At 66.2% G+C, this 13,743-nt stretch overlaps 1 protein-coding gene across 3 annotated transcripts; it reads left to right on the forward strand.

The window, feature by feature from the left end:
• The first annotated feature begins 1,202 nt into the window (after nucleotides 1-1,202).
• LLGL1 (LLGL scribble cell polarity complex component 1) lies at nucleotides 1,203-13,722 on the forward strand. 3 transcript variants are annotated; one of them, XM_030285113.4, is made up of 23 exons: nucleotides 1,203-1,496; nucleotides 3,963-4,060; nucleotides 6,144-6,225; nucleotides 6,312-6,442; nucleotides 6,784-6,942; nucleotides 7,023-7,185; nucleotides 7,272-7,407; nucleotides 7,500-7,554; nucleotides 7,633-7,790; nucleotides 7,871-8,088; nucleotides 8,189-8,256; nucleotides 8,539-8,692; nucleotides 9,713-9,817; nucleotides 10,014-10,306; nucleotides 10,380-10,533; nucleotides 10,611-10,764; nucleotides 10,855-11,138; nucleotides 11,359-11,623; nucleotides 11,720-11,834; nucleotides 11,938-12,032; nucleotides 12,141-12,264; nucleotides 12,337-12,416; nucleotides 12,607-13,722. In XM_030285113.4, the coding sequence occupies exons 1-22, from the start codon at nucleotides 1,416-1,418 to the stop codon at nucleotides 12,413-12,415; spliced, it is 3,171 nt and encodes a 1,056-aa protein (XP_030140973.2). In that variant the 5' UTR covers nucleotides 1,203-1,415; the 3' UTR covers nucleotide 12,416; nucleotides 12,607-13,722. The 3 variants fall into 3 exon arrangements, with proteins under 3 accessions (XP_030140973.2, XP_072791888.1, XP_030140975.2); XM_072935787.1 differs by having other exon boundaries at nucleotides 1,306-1,496; nucleotides 7,275-7,407; XM_030285115.4 differs by having other exon boundaries at nucleotides 1,306-1,496; nucleotides 6,312-6,427.
• The last annotated feature ends 21 nt before the right edge of the window (nucleotides 13,723-13,743 follow it).

Raw genomic sequence — 13,743 nt, forward strand, 5'->3', positions numbered from 1 at the left:
TTTCTTTCTTTCCTTTCTTTCTTTCTCTGCTCTTTCTCTGCTCTCTCCTCTTTCTCTCCTCTTTCTCTCCTCTTTCTCTCCTCTTTCTCTCCTCTCTCTCTCCTCTCTCTCTCCTCTCTCTCTCCTCTCTCTCTCCTCTCTCTCTCCTCTCTCTCTCCTCTCTCTCTCTCTCTCTCTCTCTCCTCTCTCTCTCCTCTCTCTCTCCTCTCTCTCTCCTCTCTCTCTCCTCTCTCTCTCCTCTCTCTCTCCTCTCTCTCTCCTCTCTCTCTCCTTTCCTTTCCTGCTCTCCTCCCTTCTCTCTCCTATCCTCATCCTCCTCTCCAACTCTCCTCTCTCCCTCTTCTCCCTCCTCTTTTCCTCTCTTCTCCACACCTCTTTATCTCTTATTCCCTCTCCTCTTTCTCTCCTCCCCTTTTCACTACCGCCTTCTTTCTCCCATCTGTTTTCCTTCTTCCTCCTTTGACTTTTCCCTCCTTTTCGCTCTCCTCGGAGCAGACCCAGCCTCCCCAGGCTCGGTCCCGGCGCTTCGGGCCCCTCCATCCCTGCATGAGCCCATCACCGGGGCACGGTTCCCCGCTCGCCCGGGGCTGTTTTCCACCCCAAGCCCTGCACCACCCGGTGCCGCATCTCCCCGGGGCCGGGGTTAGTCAGCAGGGAGGGGAAGCCGTGCCCTGCCCGGGCTGACTCACCCAAAACTGGGTGCAGGGCAGGCTGCACCCCCTCCCACCTGGGGATGGTGCCGCGGGGGGAGTGGGAACAACATTCCCGGTGCCCTGGCGGGAATAATGAGTCGCCAGCCGGGAATGAGGCTCGAATGCTCATTCTGGGAGCCGGCAGGATGCTCCGGGCCTAGCAGCCGGGGCGCCGCCATGTTGATGCACCCCATGGCTGTGGGGCACACCAGGAGACCCTAAATCCACGACACCCCCTGTTTGTGGGGGCTTTCTGACCACCATGACCAAGCTTGGGGTATCCTCGCTGTCTCTCACTATGCCCACGGCGAGGGAAGACAGCGAAAGAAGAGGATTTAAAAAATAATACAAATAAACCCAGCGCAGAGGGCGTTGAGTTAGAAGACTACATCTCCCATCGGCAGCCGCGGCGGCGCAGGCGCAGCGCGGGTGGGCGGGGCCGCGGCGCGCGGCGCGCATTGCCGCGCGGTGATTGGCGGGCGGAGCTGTCCGTCAGGCGCTCCGCCCCGCCCCCGCCGCGGCGGTGCTTGCCCGGGCTCGGCGGGCGCGCGCACCGGGACCCCGCACCGGCACCGGGGACCCGCACCGGCACCGCGGCCCCTGCCGGCCCCGCCCCGCCACCGCCACCGCCACCGCCGCCCCGGGACCGGCCCCGGGACCGCCGGCCGCGCCCGCCCCGCCCGGTACCGCGCCGCCGCCACCGCCGCCGCCGCCGGCCCAACCATGATGAAGTTTCGGTTCCGGCGGCAGGGTGCCGACCCGCACCGCGACCGCCTCCGCCACGACCTCTTCGCCTTCAGCAAGGTACGTCTATGGCGAGCGGGGGGCGCGGCGGTGGGTCCCGGGGGGCGGCGACCGCCGGGAGGCACCGGGGGTACCGGGCAGGGTGCGGCGTGCGGGCAGCCCCCCGGTGGTGCGGGGCTCTGGTACCCCGGCGGGATGCTGCCCGCGGGGAGGCGAGCAGCGTGCGGGGCACCGCCCCCCGGGACCGGCTGAACCCCCGGGGGAGACGCGCACCGGGACCTCCCCGCTCCCGGGGAAGGGGCACGGGGAACGGCAGGGCTGCCTGGCCGGGGGATCCCGGGACACGCTGTTGGGCCGCCCCGGGAGGATGCAGCCCCGGGGGTGGGTACCGGGAGCCCCGGGGTGCGGACCGGGGGGCTGCGCTCCTCCCCGTGCGGTACAGGGGGGCACTCCGGGAGAGGATGCGACCCCCTCAGCAGCGCGACATCCCTGTCCCCAGCCCCTCCTGGGGGGGTTCCCGGAGCGCCCCGGTCCCCGCACTCCCCCCTGTCCCGTGGATTCCCCGAGGCCTCGCTTACGGGCGTTTTGGGGTGACCCGTGGTCCCGCACCCTGTCTGGCCTTGGAGCATCCCTGGCTGCATCCCCCATGTGGGGCTCAGCCCCTCACTCCCGTCTCCCCAGGGGTGGGATACTGGGGGGCTGGACCCCCTGTGTCAGCCGGAAGGGCTGTGGCAATGTCCCCCTGGGCTTTTGGGGTTCCCTGGCACCCCAAAGATGCGTCTCTGTGGGGACATGAGAGGTCAGTGCTTGCCCCCCTCCTCCCTCCGAGTTTTACCACTCGCCTCCTTCATTTGGGGTGGGAAAGACCCCCAAGCTCACCAAACAAGCCCTGGGGTGCCAGACCCTTCCCTCGGGGGCTGTGCCAGCGGGTGCCCACCAGGGACATGGTGCCCCTTGTCCTGGAAGTGCCGTGGTGGCATTGGGACCATGCTGCTGCCCTGGCTGGGGGGCGTGAGACCACCGGCGGTGCCCCCTGGATGAGCCCAAACCGTGCCCGCCTGTCCATCATTCGGCAGCACTGCTGTGGGGTACCTGCCCAGCTCCTGCTGGGGACACACCGGAGCGACCCCCGGCTGTCCCACAGCGCGGGTCGGGTGTGCAGTGGTGAGGGGTCACCCTGGCCCCCCAACTCTCTGCCGTGGATTTGGCCGGGGTGCACGGCTCAGCCTAGCCTGAGCCCCCCTGTTTTTGGGGAGCACAGTCCCGCGGCCGCATCCTGCCCGAACGAGTGCCCAGGGCGGGTGTGAGCAGTGGGATGTCCTGGGGGGAGGCTGAGGAGAGCCCTACTCCGTCCATCCCAGCCTTGGGGCCGCCGGCTGCCCACCTGCCTCCCATTAAGGGTTGTTTTTCCTCCCGAGCTCCAGATCTGCCTGGGATTTGCTGTAATTTGGCCGGGAGCGCGCCTTGGCCGGCCGGCACAGCCCCCTTTTGGGACTGGGAGTGCTGGGGAGCTGCCACAGCGCTTTTTGGGGACTCTTTGCCGGTGTCGCCGTGTTGATTTCTGGCCTAAAGCATCGCTGTGGTGTCCCTGTGCTGCTGCTGTCCCACCTCCGTCCTCCAGCGCAGCATCCCGGGGGGGTCCAGCATGACCCTGCGTGGGTGGGCACCCACTTGAGCACCCACTTCCTCGCTCCTTGGACGTGTTGGGACCTACTTGGATGGGCCGGGACGCCTGGGATGGGATGGGCTGGGGACGTTTTGACGCTGCTGAAGGTGTCCCCTGGGAGGGGAGCAGGAGCTGGGGTGTGTGGAAAGCCGCCCCGCTGCTCCTCTCGGATGCCCCAGACAAAGGGAGCGGGTCAGGATCCGGCCAGTCTGGCTCCGGCTGCCTCCGTATCGTCTGATCGCGCCGCCGCCGCTCAGCCGAGCTGCCCCGGGGAGCCCTGCGGTCCCCGCACCGCGGGCCGGGCCGGTGGGTGCCCCCCGCGTCCCCCCGCTGCCCGGGCAGCCCCTCCCCAGCCGGCGAGCCCGGGCACGCCGGACGGCCGCGACTTCCTTGGGAAGGTGCCCTCGGGCGACACGCGGCTCCGGCGGGGACGTCCCCGGCGCTGGCGGGTCCCGCTCGCCTGGTTCTGCCGCCCGGCATCGGGGACAGCCCGGTGATGTCGCATTGGGGGTCTCGCTCGCCCCTCCTGGGGTGTCCCCACCTCCGAGGTTCAGAGCAGGGGGGTCCCACCCCCAAAGTGCCGGCGGGTGGTGGGACAGCTCATACCCCGGCCCGTGGTGTGGCTGTTGGGCTGGGTTTTGGAGTGCTGGGTGGAAATTGGGTGAGGAGTGATGTCCCCTTTCCCCAAGGCCCTCCTTGGTGGCACTGGGGGACAGAGCAGCATCTTCGTGATCCCCCATGGCAGGGGTGATGCTCAGGCTGGTGCAGGATCGCGGCTGTGGGGGTGAGGGGGGCTGTGGAAGGTTTGGGGGTGTCAGAGGTGGGGGGGTCCCGCTCTGACCTGCCTGTCCCCATGGCAGACGGTGGAGCACGGCTTCCCCAGCCAGCCCAGCGCCCTGGCCTACGACCCCGTCCTGCGTGTGATGGCCATCGGCACCAAGGCGGGAGCCGTCAAGCTGTATCCTTTTCCTCCCACATGAGCAGGAGGTAAGGACCTCCCGGACCCTCCCGGACCCTCCCGCACTCGCTCCTCCGGCTCTCCCCATCCCGGAGAAAGCTTGGAGACGTGGCTGCGCTGCTTCTGGCCCATCCGGCAGCCCCCACTCGGCTGCCGTCCATCCCTCCGTCCAGCTGTGCTGCAGCTGGAGCGCTGCTGGAGGAAACCCCCACCTCGCTCAAAACGCCGGCGGGGAAAAGGGGCTCGGCCGTCCCGGGGAGGGGGGAGCATCCCAAGTGTGGGGTACCCCCCTTATCCCGGGGGGCTCCTCTCCATCCTTCTCATCCGCGCAGCCCTCGGGGGAGCAGCGGGGGAGCAGCGGGGGCTGTGGCCGGCGCAGCGCTGGGGAGAGGGGCTGCGGTGGGCGCGGAGCCCGGTCGCGGGTGGGGGGCCGAAGCGGGGGACGCCGAGCGGGGCCGGCCGGGCTTTGTTGCCGGCAGCGTGCAGGGAGACTTCAGAGGGCTGCTGGCGGGCGGCCAGGGCTGGATGCTGCCCGGGCTCGGGGGGCCCCGCGCCGCAGGAATGCGGGGTGGGGGCGCGGGGGCGGCCGCGCCCGCAGCGGGGTCGGGGCGTGGGGGGCGGCCGCGCTCCCCCTCCCCCAGGCCGGCGGTTCGCTGCCTCCCGAGCACAAAGATGGCGTGTTTTGTTCTGCCGGGGCCGCCCGGGTGCCAGCCCGGCCGAGACGTCGCCGGCCGGCCCCGCTCTCGCCCGCCTGGCCCGCGGTGCCGGTCCCAGCTGAGCCCAGCCCCCGGCACTGCCGGGATGCGGTTGTGGGGGGCTGCGATGCCCTGAGCATCCTCTGCGGGGATGGTTTTGGGGTGGTACCCAGCGTGGTACCCCGTGCCTACACGGCCCTGCTCAGGCTGCCTCCAAAGTGATGCTTCTGGAGGTTGGCGGTGCCGGGCGAGGCAGCAGCCGGAGCTGGCCTGACTGGTGTTACTGGTTAGTGGGGGCACCCCTGGGTGCTCCCCGGCCGGGCTGGGCCGGGCTGGTTGCAGACAGCCCAGCACTGAGGGGCAGCCAATGCCTGGGGGGGTGTCCTGAGGCAGCTGGGGGTCCCTGCACTTGGACCCCCATTCCATATGCTGGTGCCACTGGTGTGCCTGAGCCACTTGCCCTGATGGCTCTCAGCTTGTGGCACTATTTTGGGTGGAGAAAGACCCCAGAATGAGCAAGGATGGGTGGCATCCGCCATGCATGTAGCCCTGGGAGCCCTCTGTGTGCTCCCTGCTTCATTCCCAAGCCCTGTTGCCTGCTCTCCCCAAAACTCCGTGGCTGTCCCTGGCTCTGCCGGCTCAGCTGTGCCCAGCACTGCCAGACAGCTCCTGCCTGTCCGGCCGGGCAGAGCTGCCGTGCTGGTTCCCTGTGCCGATGGCACCAGAAGGTGGCGAGGGCAGGTACCCCCAGCACACGGCATGCCCAGATGGGACTGCACAGTGCACTGGTGATGCTGGGCTGGCAGGGAGCAGCTGGTGGGTCTGGGGGTGCTGGGGATGCCAGGCCAGGCTGCTCTGTGAGTGCTGGAGCTGCTGCTCAGGTCCTGCCGTGGGTCCTGCCGTGGGTCCTGCGTGGGTCCTGCCCAGCAAAGGAACCGGGACCAGTCGGGTGAGTGAGGCTGTGCCGGCGCATGCCGAACCCCACCCCGCTGCTGGAGCGTGCCGGGCTCCCACATCTCACACATCCGCCCCAGCTGTGCGTGCTGGCCGCAGCCTGACCTGGGACACCCCGGCAGGAGGTGGTTGGTGGATCCCAGCCTGACCTGCAGTGTCCCAGCTGGAGGTGCTTGGTGGATTCCAGGCTGCTTCAGAGCGTCCTGGTTGGAGTTGGAGGTGCTTGGTGGATCCCGGATGGGGATGGTGGTGCCGTGGCCAGCTCTGGCATGGGGTGCAGCCAGGGATGCTCTGCCTGGCTCTCCTGGGGACAGGGGGCTAAACTGGTGTTTGCAGGCAGAACTGTGACCAGGGGGAATTCCGAGGGTCCTGAGGTTTGCTGGGGAAGGGGCGGGGGCTCTCTACCCTCGTTGTTTCTTTGACGGCCCCCCCAGATATGGCGCGCCGGGTGTGGAGCTGACCGGCCTGCACAAGGAGACAGCCACTGTCACCCAGCTGCACTTCCTTCCCGGCCAGGTACGTGTGGGTGTCCCGGGGGAGAACCTGGCAGCAGCCCCCAGCACCTCACACACCCCTCTATCAAATCATCCCCCCATCCCCAGGGCTGGCTCCTCTCGCTGCTGGACGACAACACGCTGCACCTGTGGGAGGTGTGCCAGAAGGAGGGCTGCTCCCACCTGGAGGAGACCCGCAGCTTCGGCCTCCCGGGACGCCCAGGGTCCGGCAGCGCTAAGTACTTGCCTGGGGGGATTGGGGCCGCTCCCCCCGGTGGGGCCGCGGCCACAGCGGTGGGATGGTGGCCAAGCTCCTCTCCGTGCTGGTGTTTTCCCCACTGGGATGCTCCCCTGATCCAAACTGAGATGCTGAGTGCAGGGAACAGCTCTGGATTTTTTTTATGGTGCTGGCAGAGCCTGGGGGTGATTAATGGCTCTAATTGCTGTCGGCACTGAGGCTGTCCTTGTCCTTGTTCTGCTGCACTAGGGGAGATGGGAAGGTAGGGATGGAGCAGGGGAGTCTCTTTGATACTCCCCCAGACCCAACACGGTGCTGAGGCAGCCCCTGTCCCCCCCACAGCTGCTCCCCTGGCATCACACGGGTGACAGTGGTCCTGCCGATGGCTGCCGGTGCCATGGTCTGCCTGGGTACCGAGGGCGGTGCCGTGTACTTTGTCACCCTGCCCACCCTGACACTGCTGGAGGACAAAACCCTCTTCCCGGATGAGATCCTGCAGAGGTGAGAGCCCTGCAGGCCCCATGCCCTGTCCCCAGCACCCCCAGCCCCCCTCTGACCCCTCTGTGCTCATCCCCCCGCAGTGTCCCCGATGAGTACCGCTGCGGGAAGGCGCTGGGGCCCGTGGAGTCCATCCAGGAGCACCCACGGAACAGCAGCCAGCTCCTGATCGGGTACAGCCGGGGGCTGGTGGTCCTGTGGGAGCAGAGCACTCGTGTTGTCCAGCATCTCTTCCTGGGGAACCAGGTACCGGGGCTGGCGTGGGGCTGGCGGGGTTGTGGCCCTGTGTGGGTGTCCCCATCCGAGAGCTGAGCCCCCGTGTGGCCCCGCAGCAGCTGGAGAGCCTGGCCTGGGAGCAGAGCGGGACGAGCATCGTCAGCTCCCACAGCGACGGCGGGTACATGGTGTGGGCAGTGAGCGGCACCGGCCAGAGGAGCCAGCAGCCCGTCATGTCCACCATCCCCTACGGTACAGGACGGGGGTCTGGGGGGGCTCTGGGGTTGGGGGCTGATCCCCCACATATCCCAGTGCTACAACCAGTGTTGGTGTCTTCGTTTCAGGGCCGTTCCCTTGCAAAGCCATCAGCAAAATCCTCTGGCGAACCTGCGAGTCGGGGTAGGTGTGCGGGCTGGGCACGGGCACGGGGGCACTTGGGGGTCCAGGGTCTGATGGCAGCTGCTTCGTCCCGCTCAGGAACCCCTTCATCATCTTCAGTGGGGGGATGCCCCGGGCCAGCTACGGTGACAGGCACTGTGTCAGCGTGCTGCAGGGCCAGACCCTGGCCACGCTCGACTTCACCTCCCGCGTCATTGACTTCTTCACTGTGCAGAGCGCAGAGGTGCCCGAGGGAGGTACGTCCTGCCAGGGCCTCCAGGGAGCGGGTGATGGTGTGGGGGTCTCCATGTGCAGCAGCCATCTCCCCCCTCCCCAGGCTTTGAGAACCCCCGAGCCCTCGTGGTGCTGGTGGAGGAGGAGCTGGTGGCCATCGACCTGCAAACGCCGGGCTGGCCCACCATCCCTGCCCCATACCTGGCACCTCTCCACTCCTCTGCCATCACCTGCTCCTGCCATGTCTCCAACGTGCCCCTGAAGCTCTGGGAGAGGATCGTCAGTGTGGGCGAGCAGCAGAGCCCCCGGCAATCCTCTGCGGTCAGTGATGGGGATGGTGGGGAGGGGTCCCGCTGAGCCTCTTCCAGCGTGGCCCAGTGAGCTTCATCCCTTCCTCCATCCTCTCCATCCCTCCCTCCAGGCTTGGCCCATTGATGGGGGAAAGAACCTGGCCCAGGAGCCCACGCAGAGAGGGCTTCTCCTCACCGGGTGAGTGGGCTGGCAGCAGGGAGGGGGCCTGGGAAACCCAAAATGCAGGTGGGACACATCCACACTGGTTCCTGCGGTGGGGGAGCGGGATGGGATGGTGGTAGCATCCACTCCCTCTTTTCGAGCGGCTGCCCCTTCTTGTTCTGGCCGGGCACGAGTGTGTCACCCGCTGCGCTGTCCCCCGTTGTCCCCCCCTCTGGCACGGTGGCTGCCAGCACACAGGCAGCTCTTGTTAGCCGGGCAGATGTTGGGGCCCCGCGCTGACAGGACCCCCCCGCCCAGGCACGAGGACGGCACGGTGCGGTTCTGGGACGCCTCGGGGGTCTCTCTGAAGCCCCTCTACAAGCTGGGCACCGCCAACATCTTCCAGACAGACTGTGAGCACAACGACAGCCTCAACCAGGCGGGCGAGGAGGAGTGGCCTCCATTCCGCAAGGTGAGGTCCCCGGGGCAGGGTGACTGTCAGAATCTGTGGGTATTGGTGATCCCAAGATTGCAGAAAGTCTCTGTCTTTCAGCCCCACTGCCAAAGCAGAAGCCATAATTGGTCTGTGCTGTTTCAAGGTTGTTTATTCTGTTTATCTCTAACATGTTCTGCTGCCCTGCCGCAGCTCTGTCCTGCAGGGCAGCGTGTGGGGCTCTGCCCTCAGTGGGATGTTACAAACATTAAATACCACAAACTACCTGTGCTGGATTTACAATAACGTGCCAATATCTGTCACCTACGTTGGACAGTGTGTCCCCAGCCTGAACCAACAGAAAAATGCCAACACCACAGTGAAACATGGAGGACATGAAGAAGGAGAAAAAGGACAAGACACACCCAATTTCCTCCATCTTGTCCCCTCTGAACCCCTAATCTAGAATCCTAAAATTTTACTTTTGCACCCGTGTCACACTTAATTATTACTCATATCAAACACTCAGAGCTGGTAATTGATCCTGTAAGATTGAAAACTCTTTTCCATGGGCAGAGATCACAGCCAGTGTCTCTGGGGGCTCTGTCCAGGGGGGTTCCTGACCCCTGCCAGGGTCCCAGACCTTCCAGGGCAGCCAGAGGGAAGCCCTGGACTCCCACAGGTGACACCCCCGTGGAGCTCAGCACCCTCCGGGCTCTGCCAGCACTGGAGGGGACAAACCCAGAGCTGGGCACGGGGGATGCACCTGCCGGAGCCATCCCGGCTGCGCCCCGGGGACGTGTCCCCCAGCTCAGGGCACAGCTGCTGTGTGACGCACTGTGGGGACACAAGGGACGCTTGTTCCGTGGGCCCCATCCCGCGGGTCTGCCCCACCGTGGGGACGGAGCCGGGGGGCGCATGGGGACAGAGTTTTCCCGGGCGTGATGCCCGGAGTGGCTCGTGTGCCACAGCTGGTGGAGGGGTGTGGGTGTGCAGGGGGGGCTGTCCCGCAGCTGTTGGCGGGGTCCTGGCTGTCCCCTCAGCTGTCCCCTCCCGCAGGTGGGCTGCTTTGATCCCTACAGCGATGACCCGCGCCTGGGCGTGCAGAAGATCGCGCTCTGCAAGTACACGGCCAAGATGGTGGTGGCTGGCACGGCGGGGCAGGTAAGGTGGCGAGGGCAGAGCAGGGGCTGCCGAGCACCTCTGGGTTCTCCCATTGGGGACCCACAGCATGAGGGGGCTACAGACCCCCGTGGTTGTCCTTGAAGGGCTCCTAGCCTGGGTTTAACCCCTGATGTGCAGCAGGCTGGCTGTCTGGGGGGTCTCCAGTGTGTCCCCCTGTCTGTGCTCATCCCTGCAGGTGCTGGTGATGGAGCTGAGCGACGAGAAGTCGGAGCACGCGGTCAGCATGGCCACCGTGGACCTGCTGCAGGACCGTGAGGGCTTCACCTGGAAGGGCCACGACCGGCTGGCCCCCCGGAACGGGCCCCTCCACTTCCCCCCCGGCTTCCAGCCCAGCGTGCTGGTGCAGTGCGTGCCCCCCGCCGCCGTCACCGCCGTCACCCTCCACTCCGAGTGGAACCTCGTGGCCTTTGGCACCAGCCACGGCTTTGGGCTCTTCGACTACTACCGGCGCAACCCCGTGCTGGCCAGGTACGGGGGGACCTGGGTGCTGGGGACCCCGTGGAGTGGCACGGTGGGTGCTGAGCGGTGTCGGTGCCCACAGGTGTACGCTGCACCCCAACGACTCGCTGGCCATGGAGGGGCCCCTGTCCCGCGTGAAGTCCCTCAAGAAGTCCCTGCGCCAGTCCTTCCGCCGCATCCGCAAGAGCCGCGTGTCGGGCAAGAAGAGGCTCAACGCCAGCAGCCCCTCCAGCAAGGTGGGCGTGGAGTGGGGGCCGCCGGGGCAGCTCCTCGGCCCCACCAAGCATGGGCTGACCCCGCGTCCCCTCCCCAGGTGCAGGAGGCCAACGCGCAGCTGGCGGAGCAGGCGGGTCCCCCCGAGGTGGAGATGACGCCGGTGCAGCGGCGGATCGAGCCTCGCTCGGCCGATGATTCGCTTTCGGGGGTCGTGCGCTGCCTCTACTTTGCCGACACCTTCCTCCGTGACGGTGAGACCCCTCTCCCTCCCTCCCTCCCTAGGGAAAAGGTCCCAGGCTGGGTCTGTGGGGAGGGCACTCTGACACTGCTGACCCCCACAGCTGCCCACCACGGCCCCACGATGTGGGCAGGGACCAACTCGGGGTCGGTGTTCGCCTACGCCCTGGAGGTGCCGTCGCAGGAGAAGTTCTCGGAGCGGGCGGTGGAGGCGGTGCTGGGGAAGGAGATCCAGCTGATGCACCGGGCGCCGGTGGTGGCCATCGCGGTGCTGGACGGGCGAGGGAACCCCCTGCCTGAGCCCTACGAGGTGTCTCGGGACCTGGCCAAGGCTCCTGACATGCAGGGCAGCCACTCCATGCTCATCTCCTCCGAGGAGCAGTTCAAGGTGAGTGCGGGGCTCAGTGTCCCACTCTGGTAGTGGTGGGACACAAAATGTCTCATGTCCTCTTCGGATGTCCTCATCACGCAAGGACTGGAGGTGACCAGTCAGGTTTTGGGGGCACTCCTATGCCTGTTCTAGGGTGGTGAATCCAAGGGGAAGGTGTCCCCCTAAACCCTGCAGTTTCCTGTTCTCTCCTGAGCCTGACTCCTCTTTCCCCCTCGAGGTGTTCACGCTGCCCAAAGTGAGTGCCAAGACCAAGTTCAAGCTGACGGCGCACGAGGGCTGCCGGGTGCGGAAGGTGGCCCTGGTGAGCCTGGCCAGTGCTGGCTCCGAGGAGCGGCTGGAGAACTGCCTGGCCTGTCTCACCAACCTGGGGGACATCCACATCTTCACCGTGCCCAGCCTGCGGCCCCAGGTCCACTACAGCTGCATCCGTAAGGAGGACATCAGTGGCATTGCCTCCTGCGTCTTCACCAAGCACGGCCAAGGTGAGGAGCCCAGGTGACATCTGTGTCCATGGGATGTTGACCTCACCCTGCAGCCTTCTGGGGGATTCCTGAGGCTCGTTGTTGTCCCCCCTGTAGGTTTCTACCTAATTTCGCCATCCGAGTTTGAGCGCTTCTCGCTGAGCGCCAGGAATGTGACGGAGCCACTGTGCCGGCTGGAGGTTGCCCGGCTGCAGGACACCTCGTGCCTCAGGTGGGCTGTCTCGGGGGCGTGGGGGGCTTTGCTGTGTGGGAACCCCTCTACACCCACCCCATGACACCGGTTCTAGCCACAACTTCTCCCTGTTTCCTTCCAGCAACAGCTCAACGGTGACACCGAAGCTGCCACAGGCGAACGGCACCCACGTCCCACGCAGCTCCGAGAGCCAGCACTCCCCCTCGGACAGCGACCGTGAGTGCCCACCCTGTCCCTGCACACACACCGTGTCCCACAGCCCTGCTGCAAGCCCGGCCCTGCGTCCTGGCTGTCCCCAATGCCTCCTGTCCCCCGACTCCCCAGGGTCCCCTGAGGAGCACTCGGCCACCTTCTCGCCCGGCCCCATCGACTCCCCCAACAGCAGCATGGAGAACCCGCTGGACACCACCGGGGACATCACCGTGGAGGAAGTGAAGGATTTCCTGGCGTGAGTGGGGTGGGGATGGGGTAAATGGTGCTGAGGGGCTGTGGCAGCGCCTCTCACCCTGCTCTGCCCCAGGTCCTCGGAGGAAGCAGAGCAGAACCTGAGGAACGCCAGCGAGGACGAGGCCCGGCCCACGGGGATCCTCATCAAGTGAGGTCTGTGAAGGGCTGGTGCTCCCTGGGGTGGGAGTGGGGTTTGGAGCTGGGACCCCAGTGCAGTGCCCTGCTTCCTGATCCATCGTGGAGGATGGAGTTGTGATCCCTGGGGTTTGTAGAGGAGGGGGAGCAGGGGGAATGCCTGTCCCGATCCCCACCAACTCCATCTGAGGAGCTGCCTCGCCCACAGGCATCGCCGGCCTCCCTGACCCATCTCAGTGCTCGGATTCCCGGGATGCGCGACTCGACTGGACCCCCGCGCCCCCTCCCCACCTAACGTAGACTCGCCTCCTCTCTAACATCTGCAGCCCGGCTCCGGCGCTCCCCACACCCCTCCCCGCCCGGCCCTGGCCCCCGAGCCGGGGCCGTGGGGCACAAACTCTTCCCGGGGAAGATCAGCTCCTTTTTTATACACGGTCGAGTGTCACTGTCCCCTGCTCCAGAGCCCCCTTCCTGGGGGATGCTGCTGCTTCCCTGGCTCCACGGGGAGGGCTGGGGCTTGTGGACCCCCCTTGTCCCCCGGTTTTGGTCCCTTGGGGCAGTGGGGGGCCAGAAGCCCCCGGGCACAGCCCCCCTGACCCTGGTCTCTGTTTACATGCCCGGCTCCCTGCAGTTTACAGCCCCGTTCCCTGCCTGCCAGGAGGCTCTGGCTGCTGCACAGGGACTGTCCCCAGGGATAGGGACATCCCCTGGCTCCCAGGTGGGCAGCAGAGGCCTCGAGCAGCCCGAGGAGGGGCACGGTGCGGGGTCACAGGTGGCCTTTTTCTCTTAGTGGCTTCTCCAAGGGCTATTCTCCAGGTTGGGCTCTGTGCCTGCTGCTCCTTTCTGACACTAATTCCTGCCACGGGGTGGGTTTGGGATGGGATCATGCTGTGGAATTACACACGGGCTCCTGCTCCATGTTGGTGCTGGAGGGGGGCAGATGGGGCTGCCCCACCCTGGGGGTCTCACTGTGCCAAATCCTCCCCGGGCTCCGAGCCTGGCCTCGTCCTCCTGGGGGGCTGTGGGCTGTCCCCTGGCCCATGGTGGCTGTTCCCACGGGGCTCACTGGGCACTGCCCCTCTCCTTTTGGGGACCTGTGGCCCCCCCGGGCTCTCTTGCGGTACGTGTGTGGCTGGGGGGGTTTGGGCTCTGTTGCTGCCGGCCGAGGCCGGGGCTGTAGCGTCCCTGGTAGAACCCCCCCTTCCCCTCAACCTCATCTTTTTTTTTTCTTTTTTTTTTTTTTTTTTTTGGTAAGATGAATTTAGCATTGTTTAGTTATTAAAAATACTGGTTTTTAATATTGAAAATAAAGCATTTAATATCAGCTGCCTGGGCTGCAGGTGTT

The sequence above is a fragment of the Taeniopygia guttata genome, chromosome 14, assembly GCF_048771995.1.
Source record: "Taeniopygia guttata chromosome 14, bTaeGut7.mat, whole genome shotgun sequence".
In the NCBI taxonomy this organism is placed as follows: domain Eukaryota; kingdom Metazoa; phylum Chordata; class Aves; order Passeriformes; family Estrildidae; genus Taeniopygia; species Taeniopygia guttata.